General features: G+C 35.7%; 1 protein-coding gene across 4 annotated transcripts in view; it reads right to left on the bottom strand.

The window, feature by feature from the left end:
- Positions 1-21,412, bottom strand: part of CBFB (core-binding factor subunit beta) — a 51,320-nt gene that overhangs the window by 12,204 nt on the left and 17,704 nt on the right. For 3 of the 4 annotated variants that reach the window (XM_069456373.1, XM_069456371.1, XM_069456372.1), the window contains one exon: positions 9,743-9,859. The exons of the other annotated variant lie outside the window; for it this stretch is intronic. In XM_069456373.1, the coding sequence (XP_069312474.1) occupies positions 9,743-9,859 (117 nt within the window). The remainder of the gene's footprint in view (positions 1-9,742; positions 9,860-21,412) is intronic. 4 annotated transcript variants of the gene reach the window in all.

Genomic DNA, 21,412 nt, shown 5'->3' on the forward strand with positions numbered 1-21,412 from the left:
ATCAATACAATATTTAAATCATATTAGAACAAGAAAAAAATTTGGTAAATATTAATACTTCTATCATTTGGGGATGAAAAAGGCCATCTCTAACTATGAACTAAAGCCAAAAATGTAAAAGAGAAGATTAACAGAATTGACTATACAAATGTTAGAAACGTTTAGACAACAAAAAGCAAATAAAAATCCAAGGGAAATTATCAAGAAAAAAGATATTTGTGACATTTAACAAATCTATCTCAATCCTTTCCCTTAGTGGCTAAAGATCTGCCAATGAAGGAAAACCCAGGATACCTCAAACCCATTGTGTCTAAAAAGCCAACCAAGTTTAAACTTTCTCCTCTACTCTTCTTTAATCTCAGTTGGTGGTACCATTCACTCATTTCTACTAGAAACCCAGTCATCTTTGACTCTTCACTCCTCCTCTCCAGAGTTCATCAACCATTGAGTCCTATTCATTTGATTTCTTACATCCTTTTGGAATTTTTAGTCTCCTCTTCATTCCTATAAACATTTTCCTAGTTCAGGCCCTTAAGAGCTCTTACCTAGACCATTGTAAGTTTCCTTAACAGTCTTTTCCTGCTTCCATTCTGTCACCCCCCAATTCACCACACAGCCATCAGAGCACATCTTCTCTAAAGCACAATCTGATGACAATGCCCCTCAACTTAAAAAAGCTGTCAGAATGCTTGACCTTTGCAGTCACACAATTTTGAATACTAGGGTTTTCTTTTTTTTTGAGACAGAGTCTCACTCTGTTGCCAGACTAGAGTGCCATGGCGTCAGCCTAGCTCACAGCAACTTCAAATTCCTGGGCTCAAGCAATCCTCCTGACTCAGCCTCCTGAGTAGCTGGGACTACAGGCATGCGCCACCATGCCCTGCTAATTTTTTCTATATATTTTTAGTTGTTCAGTTCATTTCTTTCTATGTTTAGTAGAGACGGGGTCTCGCTCTTGCTCAGGTTGTCTCGAACTCCTGAGCTCAAACAATCTACCTGCCTCAGCCTCCTAGAGTGCTAGGATTACAGGCGTGAGCCACCGCGCCCGGCCAATACTAGGGTTTTCAATGATACACTTGAAGAAACTAAAAGATCCAAAACAATACCAAAAAGTCATCAATAATACTCACTTTCCTAGATTCACTGCAGCAAGGGGTGGCCATGTCAACTCTAGTTCTACCCAATGAGACAGAAGAACAAGTCACTAATGGGGCCTCTAAGAAAGTTGTTTACGAGACATCTCATCATTTCTCCTTCCTGGGAACTGATGCAATGCCCAGAGATGCAGCAGTCAACTTGCAAACACAATAATGAGGATGTAGTCACATGCTGAGCATGGTACTTAAGAAAAACGAAAAGACCCAGGGCCTCTGATAATATAATTAAGTGCTATACCAGGCCTGGGCTGCTGGATATCTTCCTCTGTGGGATAAATCCCTTATTTGTCACTGTTAGTAGGGTTTAAAATCTTTTTATTGTTATTTTTATCTTGCTTAAAAAGCAGGGTGATGGGTTTTTAAATACTTAAAATTTTCAGTGACACAATGTCTACATAACTTAAACAGAACTGAAGGATGCGATCAAATTCTCATTCTCATGTGCACTTATTGGCTTTATAATCCAGGACAAGGTATTTCATTACTCTAAGCCTCAGGTAAAATGGGCATAGTAATACTTTATAACAATATTATTATAAAAATTAAATGAGATAATACATAAGTGTTTATACATACTACCTGACAGCATTTAGTAAGTGCTATTATTTTACAAGCATTTATAGATATATAAAATTCACACCATACCTGCTATATTCCCAGAATGTACTACACAAGCTAGAGAGGTATCTGCAAAAGAATGCTGTTCCTCACTCCCAAGGGTTTTCTATATTATTTACTTAGTTATCAACTGGGACACATATGCTAATGACAGGATACCCACTCTGTCCTGTGCATTCATTCATTCACCTTTTCATTTATTCCACAAATATTGAGCCTTTATTATGTCCAAGTCACTGTGCTAGATGCCCAGATGTGGTATGAAAAAACAAATGGTGTTTTTTCTCATAGAGATTCTGGTCTAGTAGGGCACATGGACAATGAACAAAAAATTAACAAATAAATATAAAATTATCAGCTGTGATGAAGTATAGTAGAGGAAAATTAGAGGATGAAATGAGAGCGTATACCATGAGATGTGATCTAATTCCCTAAGGAAGTTATTAGCTACTAATGTGTATCTCACAATGGTCATAGATTTTTCTTTTATTAAAAGAATAAAAAGAATAATTACCAATATTTGCAGTAAAATAAGCCGGAAGAGATTTGGTTGCCCTCCACTTTCTAGTTCCAACTTCTGTCTTGGTCTTTTCTAATGACATGTGAGATGTATATACAGTGAACAGAGTTCATACTTTAACAAATGGCAAAATCAGAAAGATGATCGGCAATTACTCCTGTTATTCTGATCCTTTCCTATTGCAACATATGTAACACCTCCTTTTCAAGGATAGCATAAAGGGCCCTTGATAAAATCACATGCTCACCCAAAGTAGGCTCAAATGGCTATGCACAACTAATTCCATCCAGTCTCAGGTGATGGTAGGAGAGGTTTTCAACACTCTGGTCTCCACTAGCCCTTTGTTACACTAGTCTGTCACTTCATGGTCTATACTACAACCTGTATAAAGTAGCCAGGTGGGGTCATGATAAAACATGGTTGGGGCCGGGCGCGGTGGCTCACGCCTGTAATCCTAGCACTCTGGGAGGCCGAGGTGGGCGGATCGTTTGAGCTCAGGAGTTCGAGACCAGCCCGAGCAAGAGCGAGACCCCATCTCTACTAAAAATAGAAAGAAATTATATGGACAGCTAAAAATATATATAGAAAAAATTAGCTGGGCATAGTGGCGCATGCCTGTAGTCCCAGCTACTCGGGAGGCTGAGACAGTAGGATCGCTTGAGCTCAGGAGTTTGAGGTTGCTGTGAGCTAGGCTGACGCCACGGCACTCACACTAGCCTGGGCAACAGAGAGAGACTCTGTCTCAAAAAAAAAAAAAAAAAACATGGTTGGGTATATGTGAAATCCATATGGGAAATAAAGGCTTAGCAGTCCTCTCATAGACCATATACAGAATATTCTGACCATTCTTGCTGCAGTGATTTTTGTCTTTATTTTATTGTCTCCATCCACAGATATATTTATTTTATATATATTTTGGTAACACTTACCTTTCTGCAGCAAAGAATTTAAAAACTAGAAGTTCACGCTTAAAAAAAATTAAGAATTAAATTCATTTCCAAGGAAGCTGATGATGAATGTGTAATTTGCACAAAGTATCGACATTTACTATTCTCTGTGGGGATCAGAATAATATCACTGATCACATGAAAACCAAAAGAAATAAATCTCCTGAAGAAGCATCAGCATCTACGTCAAAGACAACAATTCGATATGTGCAGCTGCAAACGGTACATTTAACACACCACTCTGCAGACATAACTTTTCATTTAAATCAAATGACTCTTCCAAATTAATTTCACCAACAATCTCGTGTACATACAAAACCACAAAGCTGTTTATATGTTGGCTTCATTAACAGAAAACCCTTGGAAATAAAAGTCCACCAGTTTTATATCAGTGTGTCATCAGGTACTTATAGAAAATCTATTAATTCTAATAATGGTTCAGTTTTTCTCACCCCATCATGAAATCAAATAAAAGTTTTGAAAGGCCATTTTACTGAAGGTGAGACATCTTTTTGTGATTGCCAAAGCCAAGTCATTTAAAAAGTACAATGAAGATAAAATTACTGACTCTTAACAATATAAAGGTTAGAGGAATACATATGATATAAACAAATAACATTCTCACTGAATTAAAAACTACAAAATAGAAATTTACTAGAAACTAGTTGTGGTACACAGGTAATTCATAATTGAATCCAAAGAAGTGAGACATTCAGCCAATCATTTAGAAGTTACAGTTATATAACTTACAAGTAACTTTATATATCAATAAAGTAACTGAACTATGTAATTTTTGTGACAAAGCTGATGATGAATTTTAAAAAAAATCTCATCATGACAGTACACACTTTCTTTGGATTTTTAGAAAATTCGAGTCTTTAAAGGAACTACCCCGAAACCAATCTAGTTCCTACAATGACACTGACCTTCTTTGGTAAGTGAGTCCTCATAGTTACATTGTGTTCAAAATTAGTTGTAAATCTCTGATTAAAGTATTCAATGGTGAAATGTCAGAATTTTCAGTTTTTTAAGCTTTTAGAGAATTGCAATTATTAAAAATCAAGTGTGTAAAGAACACATTAAAATTTAAATCTACAAATTAGAGAAATTAAAATTAAAACATGAAAATACAACTAGTAAAATATTTAAATTTGAGTTACTATAACTATACTCGGAAATATCTTCATTTGTGGAAAAACTTTTAAAACATTTTATTTGAAGTATATTATACATACTAAAAAAGTACATATATCTTAAGGCTGTGCTGTCCAATATGGCAGCCACTAGCCATTGTTACTACTGCACACTTTAAATATGACTAGTTTGAGTTGAGATGTACTGTAAGTGGAAAATACACACTGGATTTCAAATACTTACTACAAAAAAGGTAAAATAATAAATTTTTATATTGATTACATGTTCAAATAATATTATTTTGGATATACTGGGTTAAATAAAACATAATACGAAAATCATACTTACTTCTTTTTCTCTTTTTTTCCCCCCTTGCAATAGCCTCTCAAGAACCCAATCTTTTTCTGTTTTTTAATAAGGCTTCTAGAAAATTTTAAATTATAGCATATGGCTTGTATATTAATCCTACTGGGCAGCATTGTCCTAAAATAAAGCTTGATAAATTTTCACAAATTGAACCTGCCCATATAACTAGAATCCGTGTGAAGAAACAAAAACAGTACCAGCATCCCAGAGGCCTCTTGCCTCACTCCAGTAACTAGCTCCCCTCCTCCCAAGGGTACACCATAATCTTTACTTCTAGCATATATTAGTTTTGCCCACTTTTGACTTTTATTAATATATAATGGATTCATATAGCATGTGTTTTGTACTCTCAATGTGTGTTTAAAATTGACCCATAAAAGGTATGTTAATTGAAGTTTTTCATTCTCATTGTATTTCTTTGTGTGAAAAAATGCACTTAAATTCTACTGCTAATGGCCACTTGTGCAGTTTACAATTTCTGGCTAATACTAATAATAGCTAAGTGATCCTTCCGCTTCAGTCTTCCTAGCACCTGGGACTACAGGTGTATCCCACTACACTGGGCTATTTTTTAATTTTTTGTACAGATGGGGTCTCGCTATTGCCCAGGCTGGTTTTAAACTCCTGGCCTCAAGGGATCCTTCCACCCTTGGCCTCCCAAAGTGCTAGGATTACAGGCTCATGTGAGTCACTGTGCCCGGCCCCATAAAGATGTATCTTTTATTTTGCTTTATTGTAAACAGATATGTTATTTTAATGTACAAAGAAAAACTTATTTTTGAAAACAAGTTTTTGAATGAAACTATTTTTCTAGGGCTAGAAATATAATAAAACCAATTTGTGGGTCAAATTTATTTTATACAATTTTAGTTATTTTAAACATCTTTTGCTTTTAGGAAATTCCAGTGACAATAAGTATTATAGTCACTCTAATTCTACATCAAATTATATTACATCATCAGTGATATAACATTAACCATGAACTTAGGTGAATTTTAAAAAACTGTTTTTGGTTCATTCAGAAGAGTTACTTCTGTCTGTGTGATCAGTGGAGAGAAACAAAGCTGTGCCGGGTCATAGAAGTGGGGCTGCCAGCCAGGCTCACTCCCTATATATGGGGCCCATTCCAGCACAATAAGAGAAGGTTGAAATTATGCTTTGCAATTTTACACATTACTACATGGGACAGATATTAGGAGAATAGTGGAAACCACAGTATAAAGTGCTCAAGTACAAGCAGTAACAAAACCAAGAGTCTTCATTTAGGAACTGTACTATACGCCACGTACTGTGCTTTAGGCCTAGCCCTCTGCATATGGTATCTCACTCAACTGTCCACCATTTTGTGGGTAGCATTATTGCATTTTATGAAGAAATCTGAGGCCTGGAGAGATTAATAGCTTGCCAGCATCACACAGGTGGTGTCTCAGGTCAGGATGCCACAATAAGATAATTAAACTTGGTGGCTTAAACAACAGAAATTTATTTTCTCACATGTCTGGAAGCTAGAAGTCCCAGATCAAGGTGCCAGCCCATTTAGTTCCTGGTGAGGGCCCTCCTTCTGGCTTGTAGACACCCACGTTTTTGCTGTGTCCTCACATGGCAGAGAGAGCTAGAGCTCTCTCCTGTCTCTTCTTATAAGGAAAACTAATCCTATTGGATCAAGGCTTTACCTTTATGACATCACCTAACCTTAATTATATCCATAAATGCCCTATCTCCAAATATAGTCACATTGGGGGTTGGGGCTTCAACATATGAATTTGAGGTTAGGTGACACAAACATTCAGTCCATAACAGCTTACCATAACAGCTGGTAAGTGGTAGGGCCAGGATTCACATTATATGACTATGAACTTCTCCTGCTCCTAACTTCTACACTTCATTGCCTATTTTACTTTTATTATCTTGCCTATGATTTGGGGACAAGGAGAGCTACAGAGAAGTGCTGACTGCTGAATGAATGGTTAAGATCACCTGCTTTGAAATTTTTACAACATTATATAATACCTGTTATCATACTAGTTTACTATCACAACAGATGGCACTTACTTTGGAGTAATATAGCTTAATTTATGGACTGGGAAAAAATAAGGCTTGGAAAATTCTAACTGAAAAATGCTGAGGGTTAAATTAAAAATTTTAACCTATCATTTTAATAAAATAGTTTTAGAAGTCATTTTTCCTTATGTAAATTCAATCTGTTTTATCACTTCTTACAGAAATAGCCTCCCAGATTGCTGATTGTTTATTATTTTTCTGTAAGAGTTGGGGATTTCTTACCATTGTAGCGGGGATTCTTTTCTTTTGATTTTTAGAGATGAGGGTCTTGATATGTTGCCCAGGCTGGTCTTGAACTCAAGGGATTCTTCCTCCTCAGCCTCCCAAGTAGCTGGCACCACAGGCACATGCAACCATGCCTAGCCAGGGATTCTTTCTTAAGAATTTTAACTTTGAATCTTAATTTTGCTAAAGTTTTATTTATTGATCAGTTGATAAGAAAATTTTCACATTTCTATATATGGAGAACAATATGGGAAGAGACAACAAAGAAATAACAAGAGAGCTCCTTTTCTTTTTTTTTTAAATGTTTTAGAGATGAGCTTTCACTATGTTGCTCAGGCTGGTCTCAAACTCCTGGCCTCAAGCGATCTTCCTGCCTCAGCCTCCAAAAATGCTGAATTAGAGGTATAAGCCACTGTACCTGGCCTATTCTTTTTATTTTAACTTTATCTAGAAGATTAATATCTAACAATTAAAAGATATTAATACTTGCTAATAATCAGAAGCTTTTATGTCTTCTTTCAGTAATTTAATATGTCATCCTACTACTTTCTGGTCTCCATAATTTCAAGTGAAGTCAGCTGTTAATTTTATTGTGTCTCCCTTGTATGTGATGAGTCCTTGCTGCTTTCATGATTCTGTCTTTCACCAGTTTCACTATGACACATTTAGGTGTGGATTTCTTTGTGTTTATTCTTCTTAGAGTCCACTGAGCTTCTTGGATAATGTAAATTAATGCTTTTCATCAGATGTGGAAGTTTTTGGCTATTATTTAATATATTTGCTGCCTCTTTCCTTCTGAAACTTTTATTACATGTATGTTAGTATATGTGCTAGTGTCCCACAGGTCTCTGAGACTGTTTATTTTTCTTGGTTTTTTTCTTTCTGTTCTTCAAACTGGATAATCTCTATTAATCTATCTTCAAATTCACTAATTCTTTATTTTTATTTCTTTCTTTTAGACACGGGTCTCACCTTGTCACCTAGGCTGGACTGCAGTGGCAACATAACAGCTCACTGTAACCGTGAACTACTGGGCTCAAGTGATCCTCCTACCCCAGCATCACAAAGTGCTGGGATTACAGGTGCGAGCCACCATGCTCAGCCAATTCTTTTTTCTGTCAGCTCATATCTGCTATTGAGTTTGTGAATTTTTTTCAGTTATTGTACTTTTCAACTCCAGAACTTCTATGTGATCCTTTTTCATAATTTATATCCCTTTATTGATTTTCTATGTGAAGGGTCATTGCCATGATAATCTCCTTTAATCATTACAGGAATGAATTTCCCTTCAGTTGTTAGAACATATTTATAATAACTATTATGAAGTATGTGTTACTAAGAATCAACAGTTGGGCCCTCTCAAAGATAGTTTCCATTGCCTGCTTTTTTTCCCCCTGGAGTTACACTTTTCATGTTTATTTCCATGTCTCATAATTTTTCGTTGAAAATTGGACATTTTTTAAATTTATTTTTTATTATTATTTCATCATATTGTGGAAAACTGGACATTTCAGATAACATACTGTAGCAACTCTGAATTCTGATCCTCGCTTCCAATTTACTGTTGCTTTTTACTTGTTTAGTGACTTGCATGGAGTAATTCTGTGGTCTGTTTTTCCCAGCAGTGTGCAGCCTCTGATGTCACCGCTCAACTTTTGCTTTTTTAGTCTTGCTTTCTGGGAGGCTGCCCCTTGGTCAGCATAGCTTAGTTGTCAACCAATAATTGGTCAGGGGTTTTGCTTAAACACCTTGAGCCAGGAGGCTTCTGTCTTTTGCCATTAGACTTGTGTGCGGCTTGGGGAATACTTTCAAAGTTCAGGGAGTTTACCAGTTTACCCCGTGTTCAGCCAGGGATTAGCAGCTTCTGTGTTCTCTTTGGAGCAGGTGTATCCTTGCACATGCACATGGTTTTCTGGACCACTTGAGTGTAAAGTAGGGCCCACTTTACTATCTCTTTCCCTGGATCTCCCTGATAAATTTCTGGCTGGTCTACCATTTTGTTGCTTCCTGCAGCAGCATTAGCTTTACCAGATTGCTTGCCAATGAGACATCTGGCATTTTCGACAACATCCCTGGGCATGGAGTTTTTCCAAGCTCTGCTTTGAACAAAGTCAGCTCTCTCTGATACAAGAGCAGAGCTACCAGCCTTCATGGCTTGCCCTGCCTGCCCAGGGTAGAATCTGAAGGACCACAGAGCTGGGGAAGGGATGGGAACAGCTCTTGACTAAAATATCACAGACTGTCACTGATCTTACTAAAATTCAATAGCTTTGCTTGAATAAATGCCTCTCAATATATGTCCTTTGGTTAACTTCCAAAGACCTTAAGGGGGTGTTTTGTTTTGTTTTTTTTACAATTTTTGTCCAGTTTTATAATTGCTTCATGGAGAGAGAACTTGCTAAGCTCCTCACTCAGGCATTCAGAAAGTACTCATGCTATTTAAAGATGAAGAACAGATATTAAAAAGAGCCAATAACTGGACTCTGAAGCCCCCACTGAGCAGACAGTGAAATTTAGAACCACTGAAGAAAAAAATTTCCCAAAATCAGGACCAAATTTTGGGTCTCAACATCTTTAGGATTTCTCAATATGACTTAAACACAATACTTTCTATACGTACTCTTAAAGACTAAGTAAATAGGTTTCTAGACAGAGGCAAGATTAGGGGATAAATAAAGGAACCACACTCACGGGAAAGCCTGAAGTCACCCTACCTGGGCTCGCTCCTCATCAAACTCCAGGCAGCCCATACCATCCAGTCTCTGGAGATCAATCCAGCCTTTCCAGATAACACAGACTCCATTCAGAATCATGGGAGCCTTCAAATATACCTGAGACACAGAAAAGAAGGAAAAAAATCACTGAAAAGCCATCAGACATATGAAAATCAAAGAACTAAGCTTACTTATATAAACTCTGTAGTTTTCTTTTTAAAAAAAGAGGAATACAATTATAAAATTAAGAATTATAAGAAAGTATATCTATAAGCCATAGCCTCTGATCATATTCTACAAATTTATTTGACTTAGTTAGTTTATTTTAAAAATAATTCTTCCATATTGTTTTTAAAAGGAAGTTTTACAGGATTTGTAAAAACTGTAGTAAGGTGATACTTGAAGTAGACATTTTTGCTCTTCTAGCTGAAGCTAGGACAATCAGACACATCTGATTTTTGGGTATAAAGATATAAAGATGGAAAACAAATGAAACCCATTATCCTCTGAGGAGGAAAGCATGCACTGCTTCCCTCAACTTGGATCCCTGCAGCCACCCAGGGTCAGGCTCTTTATATTTCCCTTCAGTTTCACAATCTACCTCAGGGCTTGCTGATAACTAATCCTTTTTTTCTTTTTTTTTCTCACTCCTTAGCCAATGTTGATTTCTACTGCTTTTAGCCAAAGAACTTTACCTGGTATAACATTTATTGTGGAATCACCTTAGATAATGTGTGGTTTATCCTTAGGTGTTCATAAATAATCCAGGGCAAAACACTGCTATCTTTGATAGGGAATTTAATTCAAGCTATTTCACAGTCTTTTAAATATAGTAGAAAGTTTAAGGTCACATGGTTTAATTATATGTAATATCACTCATACGTCGAGAAACTGGTAAGTTAACCCAAAATCTAGTTATTTAGACTCAATGTTGAAATTCTTAAATATAACAAAATCTATTAAAACTTAATAAAAACATAAAAAAAAAACAAATAACCCAAGCATCTGGAACTCTTAAGAGTTGGGACTGTTTATTCCTCACATGCAATATTAGATAAGAAAATTAGCCAGACTTCCTGTATCATATCCAACAACTATATCTGCTTATACATTATAGAAATATCTAAAATGAGCATCCTGGGATGCTATTACATCTGAAGTCACTGACAAAATAAATATGTTCACTATACTTTATGCACTGAGGTTAAAAAAGGGTATCAATAAATTTTACATCTTAAAAATTGCTGAAACCAAAAGTATCTCTCATCTTGTAAATCTCAGAAAACTCTTACATCCTTGTGCTTTCGAATTGATTGATGTTTTAGAGTGCTATTAACTTTTCTTCTGCAAAAAATAACCAATTTATTCACTATTTTTTTTCAAGTAAGTAAATAAACCTACAGCAAAAATCACTTTAGATATGATTGCCAAATTCAGGTAATTTCTGATTACCAAACTAACAAATTAATTCTTATATTGGCTCAAAATATAATTGTTGTCAAGAGTAATTAAGGATCCATCCAGAAAGGATAGTGCTAATGCTATTATCTTGAGGTGAATATTTTATTGTGATACAAGTGAAAAACATAAATTTATGACAGTTCCTATAATCTCCTCTACACTAACATCACACTATCCTAACAGTTACTTTTTTTTTTTTTTTTTGGAGACAGAGTCTCACTCTGTTGCTCGGGCTAGAGTGCCATGGCGGCAGCCTAGCTCACAGCAACCTCAAACTCCTGGGCTCAAGCGATCCTACTGCCTCAGCCTCCCAGAGTGCTAGGATTACAGGTGTGAGCCACTGCGCCCAGCCCTGACAGTTACTTTTTAAAAACATTATTTCAGGCGGGGTGCAGCAGCTCATGCCTGTAATCCTAACACTTTGGGAGGCTGAGGTAGGAGGATCACTTGAGGCCAGGAGTACGAGAACAGCCTGGGCAACATAGCAAGACCCCGTTTCAACAAAACAAAAGAAACACAAAAATTAACCAAGTGTGATGGTGCACACCTGTAGTCTCAGCTACTTGGGAGAATGAGACAGGAATATCACTTGAGCCCAGTAATTTGAGACTGCAGTGAGCTATGATGATGCCACTGCACTCTAGCCCAGGCAACAGACAGACAAACAAAACCCCCCAAAATCCTCACATTATTATTATTCTCTACCTCATTTCACAGGAACATCTGAATAAAAATCAGCATAGATTTTTATCATTTACTACCTTGAAAAAGATTTCTAAAATGCAGAGGAAGCAGGACTTAATGAGTTTTAAAAACTGTAGGTTATCAAATATATCTTTATCAATTAGGTTTTTCATTTACCTACACCAAACGTATTTTCTTTGGATAATTCCAGTGCTTTATGAACTAAAAACTGCCATTACTTATCACCTATATAATTTGTAAGATGATTTCTCATTTTGAGGAAAAAGCTGGAAGTACCATTTTTTTCTTTACTCAGTTCAGCAGGTTCTTCAGTCTTGGATCCTTCTTGTTTTTAGAGATGTTGAATAAGAATAACTGACTGCTAATAATTACAAATATGATAAAAAATTATTCCTGAGATACCTGTAAAATAAAACCTTTAAGATTTATACTTTCCTACTACATATTTATGTCATTCCTCTTTACTAATCACAGTCATTTTTGCTAAGGGCTTCAATAAACCACTGAACCAACTTCTACTTAAAAAAACAAAAGATTCCATTTCTCCTCCCATTTGGACCAAGGGAAATAGTCTACAGTTATAGCTAAAACCGTTTAACCACATATTTCCTTCTGTTGTGATAAGTGCTCATTCCCTTCCACACTGTAAATGTGAAACTCCACCAATGTGCACCTAGTCTAACAAGTGACTGTGACCCCCTCATGCTCGATAACTCACAAAACCTAAAAACAATACTCCTTTATATTTCATATGGATATAACTTGACTTACAACATTGCTCATGAAGATTTCCACCTGTCCACCTAACCTTCTAACAGAGAAAGGGAGTATGCAGTGGAGAGCAGAACATTTCATTTACCAACACACCTCATTTAAAATTCTCATGCTAATCATGAAGAGAACTCTTCTCAGCTGATAGCAGAGAAAGGTCAATTTCATACCACTTTAATCAGATTTTATACTCTTCATCAATGATTTGTGTCTTTTAGAATTGAAGATATCATAATCTCTTAGCTTATTCATACTAATGTCACAGTCAAAAATATTTTCCTTATGAAATTACTAAATTTTTTAAAAACCCTTTTATTACTTCTTTATAAACATTCTCTCATGACAAAGAAAACCACTGGTCTGTTTGGGAAATTCCTAAATGGCTTCAGAAAATGGCTACATTTTTTAATCAAGACCAGTGTCTGGAATCATAATTAAAAATAATATTTAGATGATCCCAGTGATTTATTTAGATGTTCTTATTCAAATAATTACACTTTTATGTGTAGATCTTCAAAGTAAATGTTTGGTGCTTTTATGCATTCATGAATACCAAACCTCAAACTATAAAGAAAATAAAATTCTGTCTCTTAACAGTTTGGCATTTTGTAATGTAATTCCATAATGTCATTTAAACACAAAGACATTTTTCACTGAAAATGATGATGCCTTATTTCAAACTTTAAAAAGAAAATTTATTAGAATATGACCTAGGGATTAAACCCATTGTCCTAGAGCAATAAAATATTTTATACAAAATGGATTTTATAAAGCCTTTAAAATGAGTAAATAGATGCAGCTAATCAAACACAAAAAGCTTATCTTTCCAAAGTAAAATATCACAGAATTTGTTTGAGACTTCACAAAGTGTTCAAAAGTAACTACAGACTGGGTGTGTTGGCATGTGCCTGTAGTCACAGCTACTTGAGAAGCTGAGACAGGAGGATAGCTTGAGCCCAGGAGTTTAAGGCTGTAGTGAGCTAAGATTGGGCCACTGAACTTCAGCCTGGGCAAGAGGGCAAAATCCTGTCTCAAAATAAAAAAAAAAAACTGACTATAGACTCACTTTTTGTGTTCTTTTGTAAAAATAGGCAAAAATCAGCCTGAGCAAGAGCAAGACCCCGTCTCTACTAAAAATAGAAAGAAATTATCTGGCCAACTAAAACATATATAGAAAAAATTAGCCTGGCATGGTGGCGCATGCCTGTAGTCCCAGCTACTCGGGAGGCTGAGGCAGTAGGATTGCTTAAGCCCAGGAGTTTGAGGTTGCTGTGAGCTAGGCTGACGCCACGGCACTCACTCTAGCCCGGGCACCAAAGCGAGACTCTGTCTTAAAAAAAAAAAAAAAAAAAATAGGTAAAAGTTTAACATAATTTTTAATCAACTAAAGCTCTAAATACTGGTATTTGCAATGTTATATTCAATCCAAATTATATATATTACTTTATCTTCACATTCTGTTGCTTTAAATTCCCTATCATTCAAGTAGTAGAGCTTCAACAAAAACATGTTTGTACCATCAACAGTGGCACTATCCATACAATGGATTATCATTTGGTCATAAGAAAGCAAATATTGATACATAACATGGATGAACCTTGAAAACATAATGCTAAGCGAAAGAAGCCAGGAAAAGGCCACATTACATGAAATGTCTAGAACAAGTAAATTTAGGGAGACAGAAAGGAGATTAGTGGTTGCCAGGGGCTGGTGGGGGGGCGGAATGAGAAGTAATTGCTAATAGGTATAGGATTTCTTTTGGGGAATGATAAAAATGTTTTGAAATTAGACAGTGATGGTTATACAACTCTGAATATACTAAAAATTACTGAACTGTATACTCTAAAAGAGTAAATTTTACAGTATGTGAATTATATCTCAAAAAAAGTTTGCAACGATTTTTTTCTTATCTGTTACATGTATGTGGCATCTATGAGGTATCTAAATCAAGATTTTGAATATGCAGTTGCATATGGGATTCTGGCATTCTGAGACTAGATCCGGGCTGATGTTATAAATCTGGCAGCCATCACCAATACTGTGATATTCAAATCCAGAGGAAAGGAAGAGATGCTTCCCCAAGAAGTAAATAGGGGGAAAGAAGGGACCCAGGAAGAACCTAGAGGAAATCCAACTTTTAGATGCTGGGTAGAAGAAAAGAATGCAGTAGAGCAGGCTATGAACTGCCAGTGAAGTAAAAGGAAACATATAAGGAGCCCAGTGGCTTAAAGGTTAAGTTATAGGCCCCCATGTAAAAATTTCCCTGTTGGCTGCATTTGATATCTTAGTATTATGTTATGGGATCTTAGATCACTCAACTTTTAGCACTGCTTTTATTTAAAGCAGGAGTTCTTAATCTGGAGCTCAGACAACCTACAGGGGTTTGGGTTTATATAAAGATAAGTTTCAAAAGACCAGAAACCTCCTGAAATTCTGTGTAAAAATGTGTTTAACTCCATGTGCATTTTTCTAAGGTAGTCCATTGCTTTTATTAGATTTAAAGATTGAAAGATTCACTTACTAAAAACTCCATTTTTCCCCTTCCCTTATAGACACCAAGGGCTTTCTAGCACAGAGCTTGAGAGATGGCAAATATTCTTCATTTAGTAAATGGACCAAACTTCTTAAGTAGGTAAAAATTAGTAATCTTGTGTTTTGAGTGCCAGAGGAAGGGTGGGAGAGAACCCAGGCAACTTCTCATTTATTAACCCATACAAACAGTTCCTTCCTTGAGGGTCTGGAGGCTACTAATTCCAACTACCTAAATTTAGAATAAGCAGGGGCATCCCAAACTGCCCTTTCCTCTACAATACCATGTACTTATAGAAAAGATCAAGGTTTCTAGCTACTAGGTAGTTGAACTAAGAGAAATTGAAGGGATAGCAGAGAGTTCTCTTTTCTGAGTGATTCTAAAGAAGATAATTTCAAGAAAATTAAAACAGAATAACTGTTGATTTGCCCAGAGCAGGAGCCCCATCTCTACAAAAATGTAGAAAAATTAGCCGGGCATGGTGATGCACGACTGTAGTCCCAGCTACTGTGAGCTATGATGACACCACTGCACTCTAGCCTGGGCAACAGAGCGAGACCTTGTCTCAAACACAAAAACAAAAACAAAACAAAACAAAACAAAGAAAAAACAAAAAACCCCCACAGATTTGTAAACAAGACCCACATGTACCTCAGTACTGAGAAATAAAACTAATATGCACAAAAACCAAGTGTCAAAGCTATTGACAAAAGTAAGCTGCCTAGACTTCACCCTCAAAAAATTCCTTTCAGGCCGGGCGCGGTGGCTCACGCCTGTAATCCTAGCACTCTGGGAGGCTGAGGCGGGTGGATCGCTCAAGGTCAGGAGTTCGAGACCAGCTCTGAGCAATGAGCGAGACCTCGTCTCTACTAAAAATAGAAAGAAATTATCTGGCCAACTAAAATATATATAGAAAAAAAAATTAGCCGGGCATGGTGGCGCATGCCTGTAGTCCCAGCTACTCGGGAGGCTGAGGCAGTAGGATTGCTTAAGCCCAGGCGTTTGAGGTTGCTGTGAGCTAGGCTTACGCCACGGCACTCACTCTAGCCTGGGCAACAAAGCGACACTCTGTCTCAAAAAAAAAAAAATTCCTTTCAACTGGAAAAGATATTTCACTTCTCTGTAGTAAGTTGTTAAGAGTGTAAACGCTTGTGATTCTAGTCTATTTAAATCAAGGTATTAGGAAAATATAAAGAGGAAATGATCATTACTCCTTAGGCTCTCAATAAATATTTAAATACTGATTAACAGAGGAGCAGAAAACAGCTAGAATTTAGAATTTTTTTCTTGTAGCTTCCCTATACTAATTTCCATTTGAAAAGATCTACCTACTCAACAAATGTTTATTACCTGTCAACTATGTACAGGATATGGTCATAAAGGAGGTGGGGATATAAGATGAATTTTAAGGTTATGAGAAGTACTACTGACAGTAAAATGTAAGAAGCTGGATTTAGCAGCTTTGCAACCTCCTTTTAAAGATCACAGACCTAACAAAGTTGCATATAAATATGACTAGGAAATATTATCTGAAGATTATCTCCCCCAAACATCCATAAGATTCATCTGAAAAACCAAAGGAATATAATGAGTTCAATAAAGCGGCTGGTCATAAATAAATAATAAAACCAACATTTTTCCTATATTACAACAGTAACAATTTAGTGAAAAGATGGAAAAACTTATTTTAAAATAGCAATAAAAGTATCAACTACTAAGAATAAGCTTAATAAGAAACGTATGCTCTATAAGAAGAACATAATCAGATTTCTGAAAGACAAAAAAGACTTGAAACACTAGTGAGATGACATTCTTGAATGGGAAGACTAAAAATGCCAATTTTTCCCAAAGTAATCTTTATTTTAACAGCATTCCAATGAAATCTTAAAATAATGTTTTCTGGAATTTGAGCAATAAGTCAACAGTTCATATAAAAGAATCAGACTATCCAAGGAAATACTAGAAAAAGAGTAATTTTTTGCCCTTTCAGATATTAAAACATAGTAACAAATCAATAAATGTGTGGTAGTGCTGTAGCATTCAGAGACAACTTAATGAGAATCAAAAAACCCCAAAATGAAACCAAGTACATAAATACTCAATATATGAAAAAGGCAACACTTAAAATCAATGGTAAAAGGATATTTTATTTAACCGGTGGAGTTGAGAAAACTGGCTAACCATTTGGTAAAATTGAGTTCAGAACAAAATAAATGGCCAAAATTAGGAAAAAATGTTCACTAACAATAATCAAATATGTTAAGAACAAGATAACTATTTTGAAACAAATACAAAAATAAACTGAAAAAATTTTTAACAATGTGTATCAGGAAGAAAACCAGGTTCTATTATTATACATTGTTGGTGGCTAAGGATTCTGGGAAGGCATTTGGGGGAATAAGTGTGCATTTTCCTTTGACCCAGCAATGCCATGTCCATAAATGCATCCTAAAACTTAAATAAAGGCATACACAAAATATTTGACTGTACGGATGTTCACTCTCAAGGGTTTTTTTTTTAAATAATGGCAAAAGATTAGAAATAACCCAGATGCCCAACGATAATGAGTTGAATAAATAAATGTCCAAAATGAAAACTATTTAAACTTTAGAAAGCATGCTACATGGGAAGATATTTACAACATGCTGCTAATGGAAAAACAGACAATAAAATACTAGGTAAAGTAAATCATTAAGCGTACACACATACACACACAGTTGATTCTCATTATTTGCCAGTTATGTTCTATAAAGTCTCCATGAACACTGAATTAGAGAACACTAAACCACTGTTCTTAGGTGAAATACAGAGTTAGGTTCCTTCCAGCCTAACCTCCTCCTCAACTGACCAATATGTAAGCTTGTTTTACACCTTCTTCAATATATATTGTCAATTCATTAACACTGGACTCATGGCAAACAGCACTATAACTCATGTCTGAAGGAAACTTAACATACATATTTTCTCCATAAGGCACATCACGGCCTTCTTAAACTTAGGAACACCAGATAGCACTTCAACACTATGCTCGGGGGGCCATTTTAAACAGTGAAATCACCAAGAAAAGGCATAAAAATGTGGAAAATGTGGCACTAAATAGAACTTGGTAAGGACACTTGTTTACAGTATGAGAGCTAAAACAAGAAGGCAGAGCATCGCCTTTGTCCAACCTCAATGGGAAACATGATCTGAATGTGATTCATTTTTTTGCCACTCTGCACATGTCTGCAAATGACCACAAATGATCCTCATTATTTGTGGATTCTGTATCTACAAATTCATCCACTCACTAAAATGCATTTCTAACCCCAAAATCAATACTCATGGTGCTTTCACAATGATTCACAAACATGCCCATGTATATGTATTTATTTTTTAAAAGAAAGGGATTGTTATCATTGTGCTTAACTCCAAGACAGCATGGGAACAGTGAAAATAAAATGTGCTTTGGAATCACATAAAACCTGGGTTTAAATTCTAGCTCTATCAAGTGTATCTGAGACAAATTACTTATATTTGCTTATTAAGTCTCAGATTCCTTACATATAAAATCAGGGTTAAAAAATAACCCCTTCATAGGTGATAGTGAATACCAGACAAGTCAATGTACCTAAAACTTATGAAACATGGAGAACACCACAAAAACACTCATTGCTTACACACACATGTCTACCAACGTTTTACACAGTAATTTCTTTCCAAGAGAAAGAAGCCATTTTTTCCCAGACAACGTTCCTACCCACAGACCAATGAATCAGGAGACTGGGATGGCCATAGGCACCCAAGCAAACAAGATATTCCACTGAAGAAGTATGTACCCTACTGTTTAGTTGTTATCATTTCTGTAGTCTATTTAACAGATTTCTTTAGAAGATACTTGGTTCTGACTCATCCTCCTTTAGCCACATGTTCTCCTTGTTCATAAATGCAAAGTCAGCTGCTCAACTGCCAGATAATCACTACAGTCATTCAATCTCTTTTGCCTCTGAATCATAATTGGATTGCACATAAGTGTAAAAATAGCTTCTTTTATAGTGATTTAATATAATTTACCAATCTACTTCTTCCATTTCAAAAGAGAAATCATAAAATGGAAAACTACAGAATGTGTCTGGAACTTAATAGATTATGTGTGTGTATACAAATATAAATACATGTTCAATAATGAATGTTAACCAAACTCAGACTTTTGTCGAGAATGAATGAGACCTTATGTCACTAATGTGCTCTCTATAATTATTTCAATTTGATTCCCCTGTAGTTTTCTTTTCCTAAATGAAAAGCTGAGCCAAGATAAATTCTCACTTTTATGCTTCAGTTGCAGCCCCTTATTTCCTCTGAAGCTATGCAGGGCAGTAAAAACCTATCAGTTATATCCTCACATAAAGATACTGCACCCAATAAACAAGAACAGGATGCTACCAAAATAGGAACATTTGGAGAATAAAAAAGAGCCATAAGAAATTAAATATATGATAGCAGAAATTATGACTCAATAAAAGGCTTTGAAGACAAAATAGAGGAAATCTTCCAAAAGGTAGACCCAAAGACAAAAAGATTAACAGGATCACTGTTAGTCTAGGGGGTCTAACATCCAAATAGCAGATGTTCCAAAAAGAAAACAGAGAAAACATAAGAAAGGAAGTCATCCACTAAATACAAGAAAATTTCCTTATGAAGGACAAAAGAACCTAGTATGATAGCAGTACACTAGACATAGAAGACAATTAGTTTAGATTCAAGAGACAAGCATTTTGAGGATGGTTATCACCAAGATCCTTTATAGAGGCAGACTCTTGCTCTGTTGCCCAGGCTGGAGTGCAGTGATACAATCATAGCTCACTCTAGCTTCAAACTCCTGGGCTGAAGCAATCCTCCCACCTAGGCATCCCAGAGTGCTAGGACTACAGGCATGAACCACTGCACCCAGCCTATGAGGGTCTTCTAAGGCATCTGTGTCCAACAGAAATACAGTATAAACCACAAAAGCAAGCCTCATGTGTAAGTATAAATTACTTAGTAGGTATTTTTTTTAAAGTAAAAAGAAACAGGTGAAATTAATTTTAATAATCTTACTTAACCCAACAGATCTAAAATATTATTTCAACAAGTAATCAACATAAAAATTACTGCAATATCTTACATTCTTTTTGGGCTGTTCTTCCAGGTTTGAAAATTTGGTTTGTATTTTTTTGCATATATCACACTGTCAATTCAGACCGGCCACATTTCAAGTATTCAACAGCTACATGTGGCTAGTGGCTACCATACTAGACATCACAGTCAGTTCTCATGTACTACAAATGTTATTTGAGTAGCAGGTACATGCATATTCGTTTTCTTATTATTCCTAAAACTTAACATATTTTGTAATATCTATTCTTGTATTTGTAAGACACAGTTAACAAATGAAAAATGACTCAGCAGAATTTTTAAGAGGAAAATGTATCAAATCCAACAGTCTTTCCCCAACCCCCTCATCCATGGTCTTGCTTTCTGCGGTTTCAGATCCAAAAATACTAAATGGAAAATTCCAGAAACAAACAATTCCTAAGTTTTAAATTGCATGCCATTCTGAGTAGCGTGATGAAATCTCACAGTCCCACTCTATCTCTCCAGGGACATGAATCATCCCTTTGTCCAGCATATCTGTGCCATATATGCTACCCACCCATTAGTCAGTAGCCATCTTGGTTATCAGATCAACTGTTGTAGTATCACAGTGCTTATGTTCAAATAACCCTTATTTTGTATTATAGCACATCGCTTTAATTATTCCACTTTATATTAGTTGTTAATCTCCTATTATACATAATTTATAAATTAAACTTTATCATAGATAAGTATGTACATATAGAAAAAAACCATAGCATATATATATATATAGATGGTTCAGTACTTTATCTTGTAAATATCCACGTTTTAAGTTGAATCATTTATAGTAAACATCATTTTTCAAAAGAATACTCCACCTAGAAACACTCCCTGGTCCACTGTCTGGAAGAGCCATTCCTTCTGTGAGCCATTTGAGAAGATGCTTATGCACCAATTACACCCATACTCTGAGATATACATGGCTTTGTTAAGCAGAGAACATTTCTGTCTAACCTAAAATTTGGTAATTTGCAATATGACTTATATTCTTACATAAAATTTTTCTTCATGAAGGTATATTTAAAATATCTGATAGCTTTCTCACTGTA

The sequence above is a fragment of the Eulemur rufifrons genome, chromosome 23 (genome assembly GCF_041146395.1).
Source record: "Eulemur rufifrons isolate Redbay chromosome 23, OSU_ERuf_1, whole genome shotgun sequence".
NCBI classification, from domain to species: Eukaryota; Metazoa; Chordata; class Mammalia; order Primates; family Lemuridae; genus Eulemur; species Eulemur rufifrons.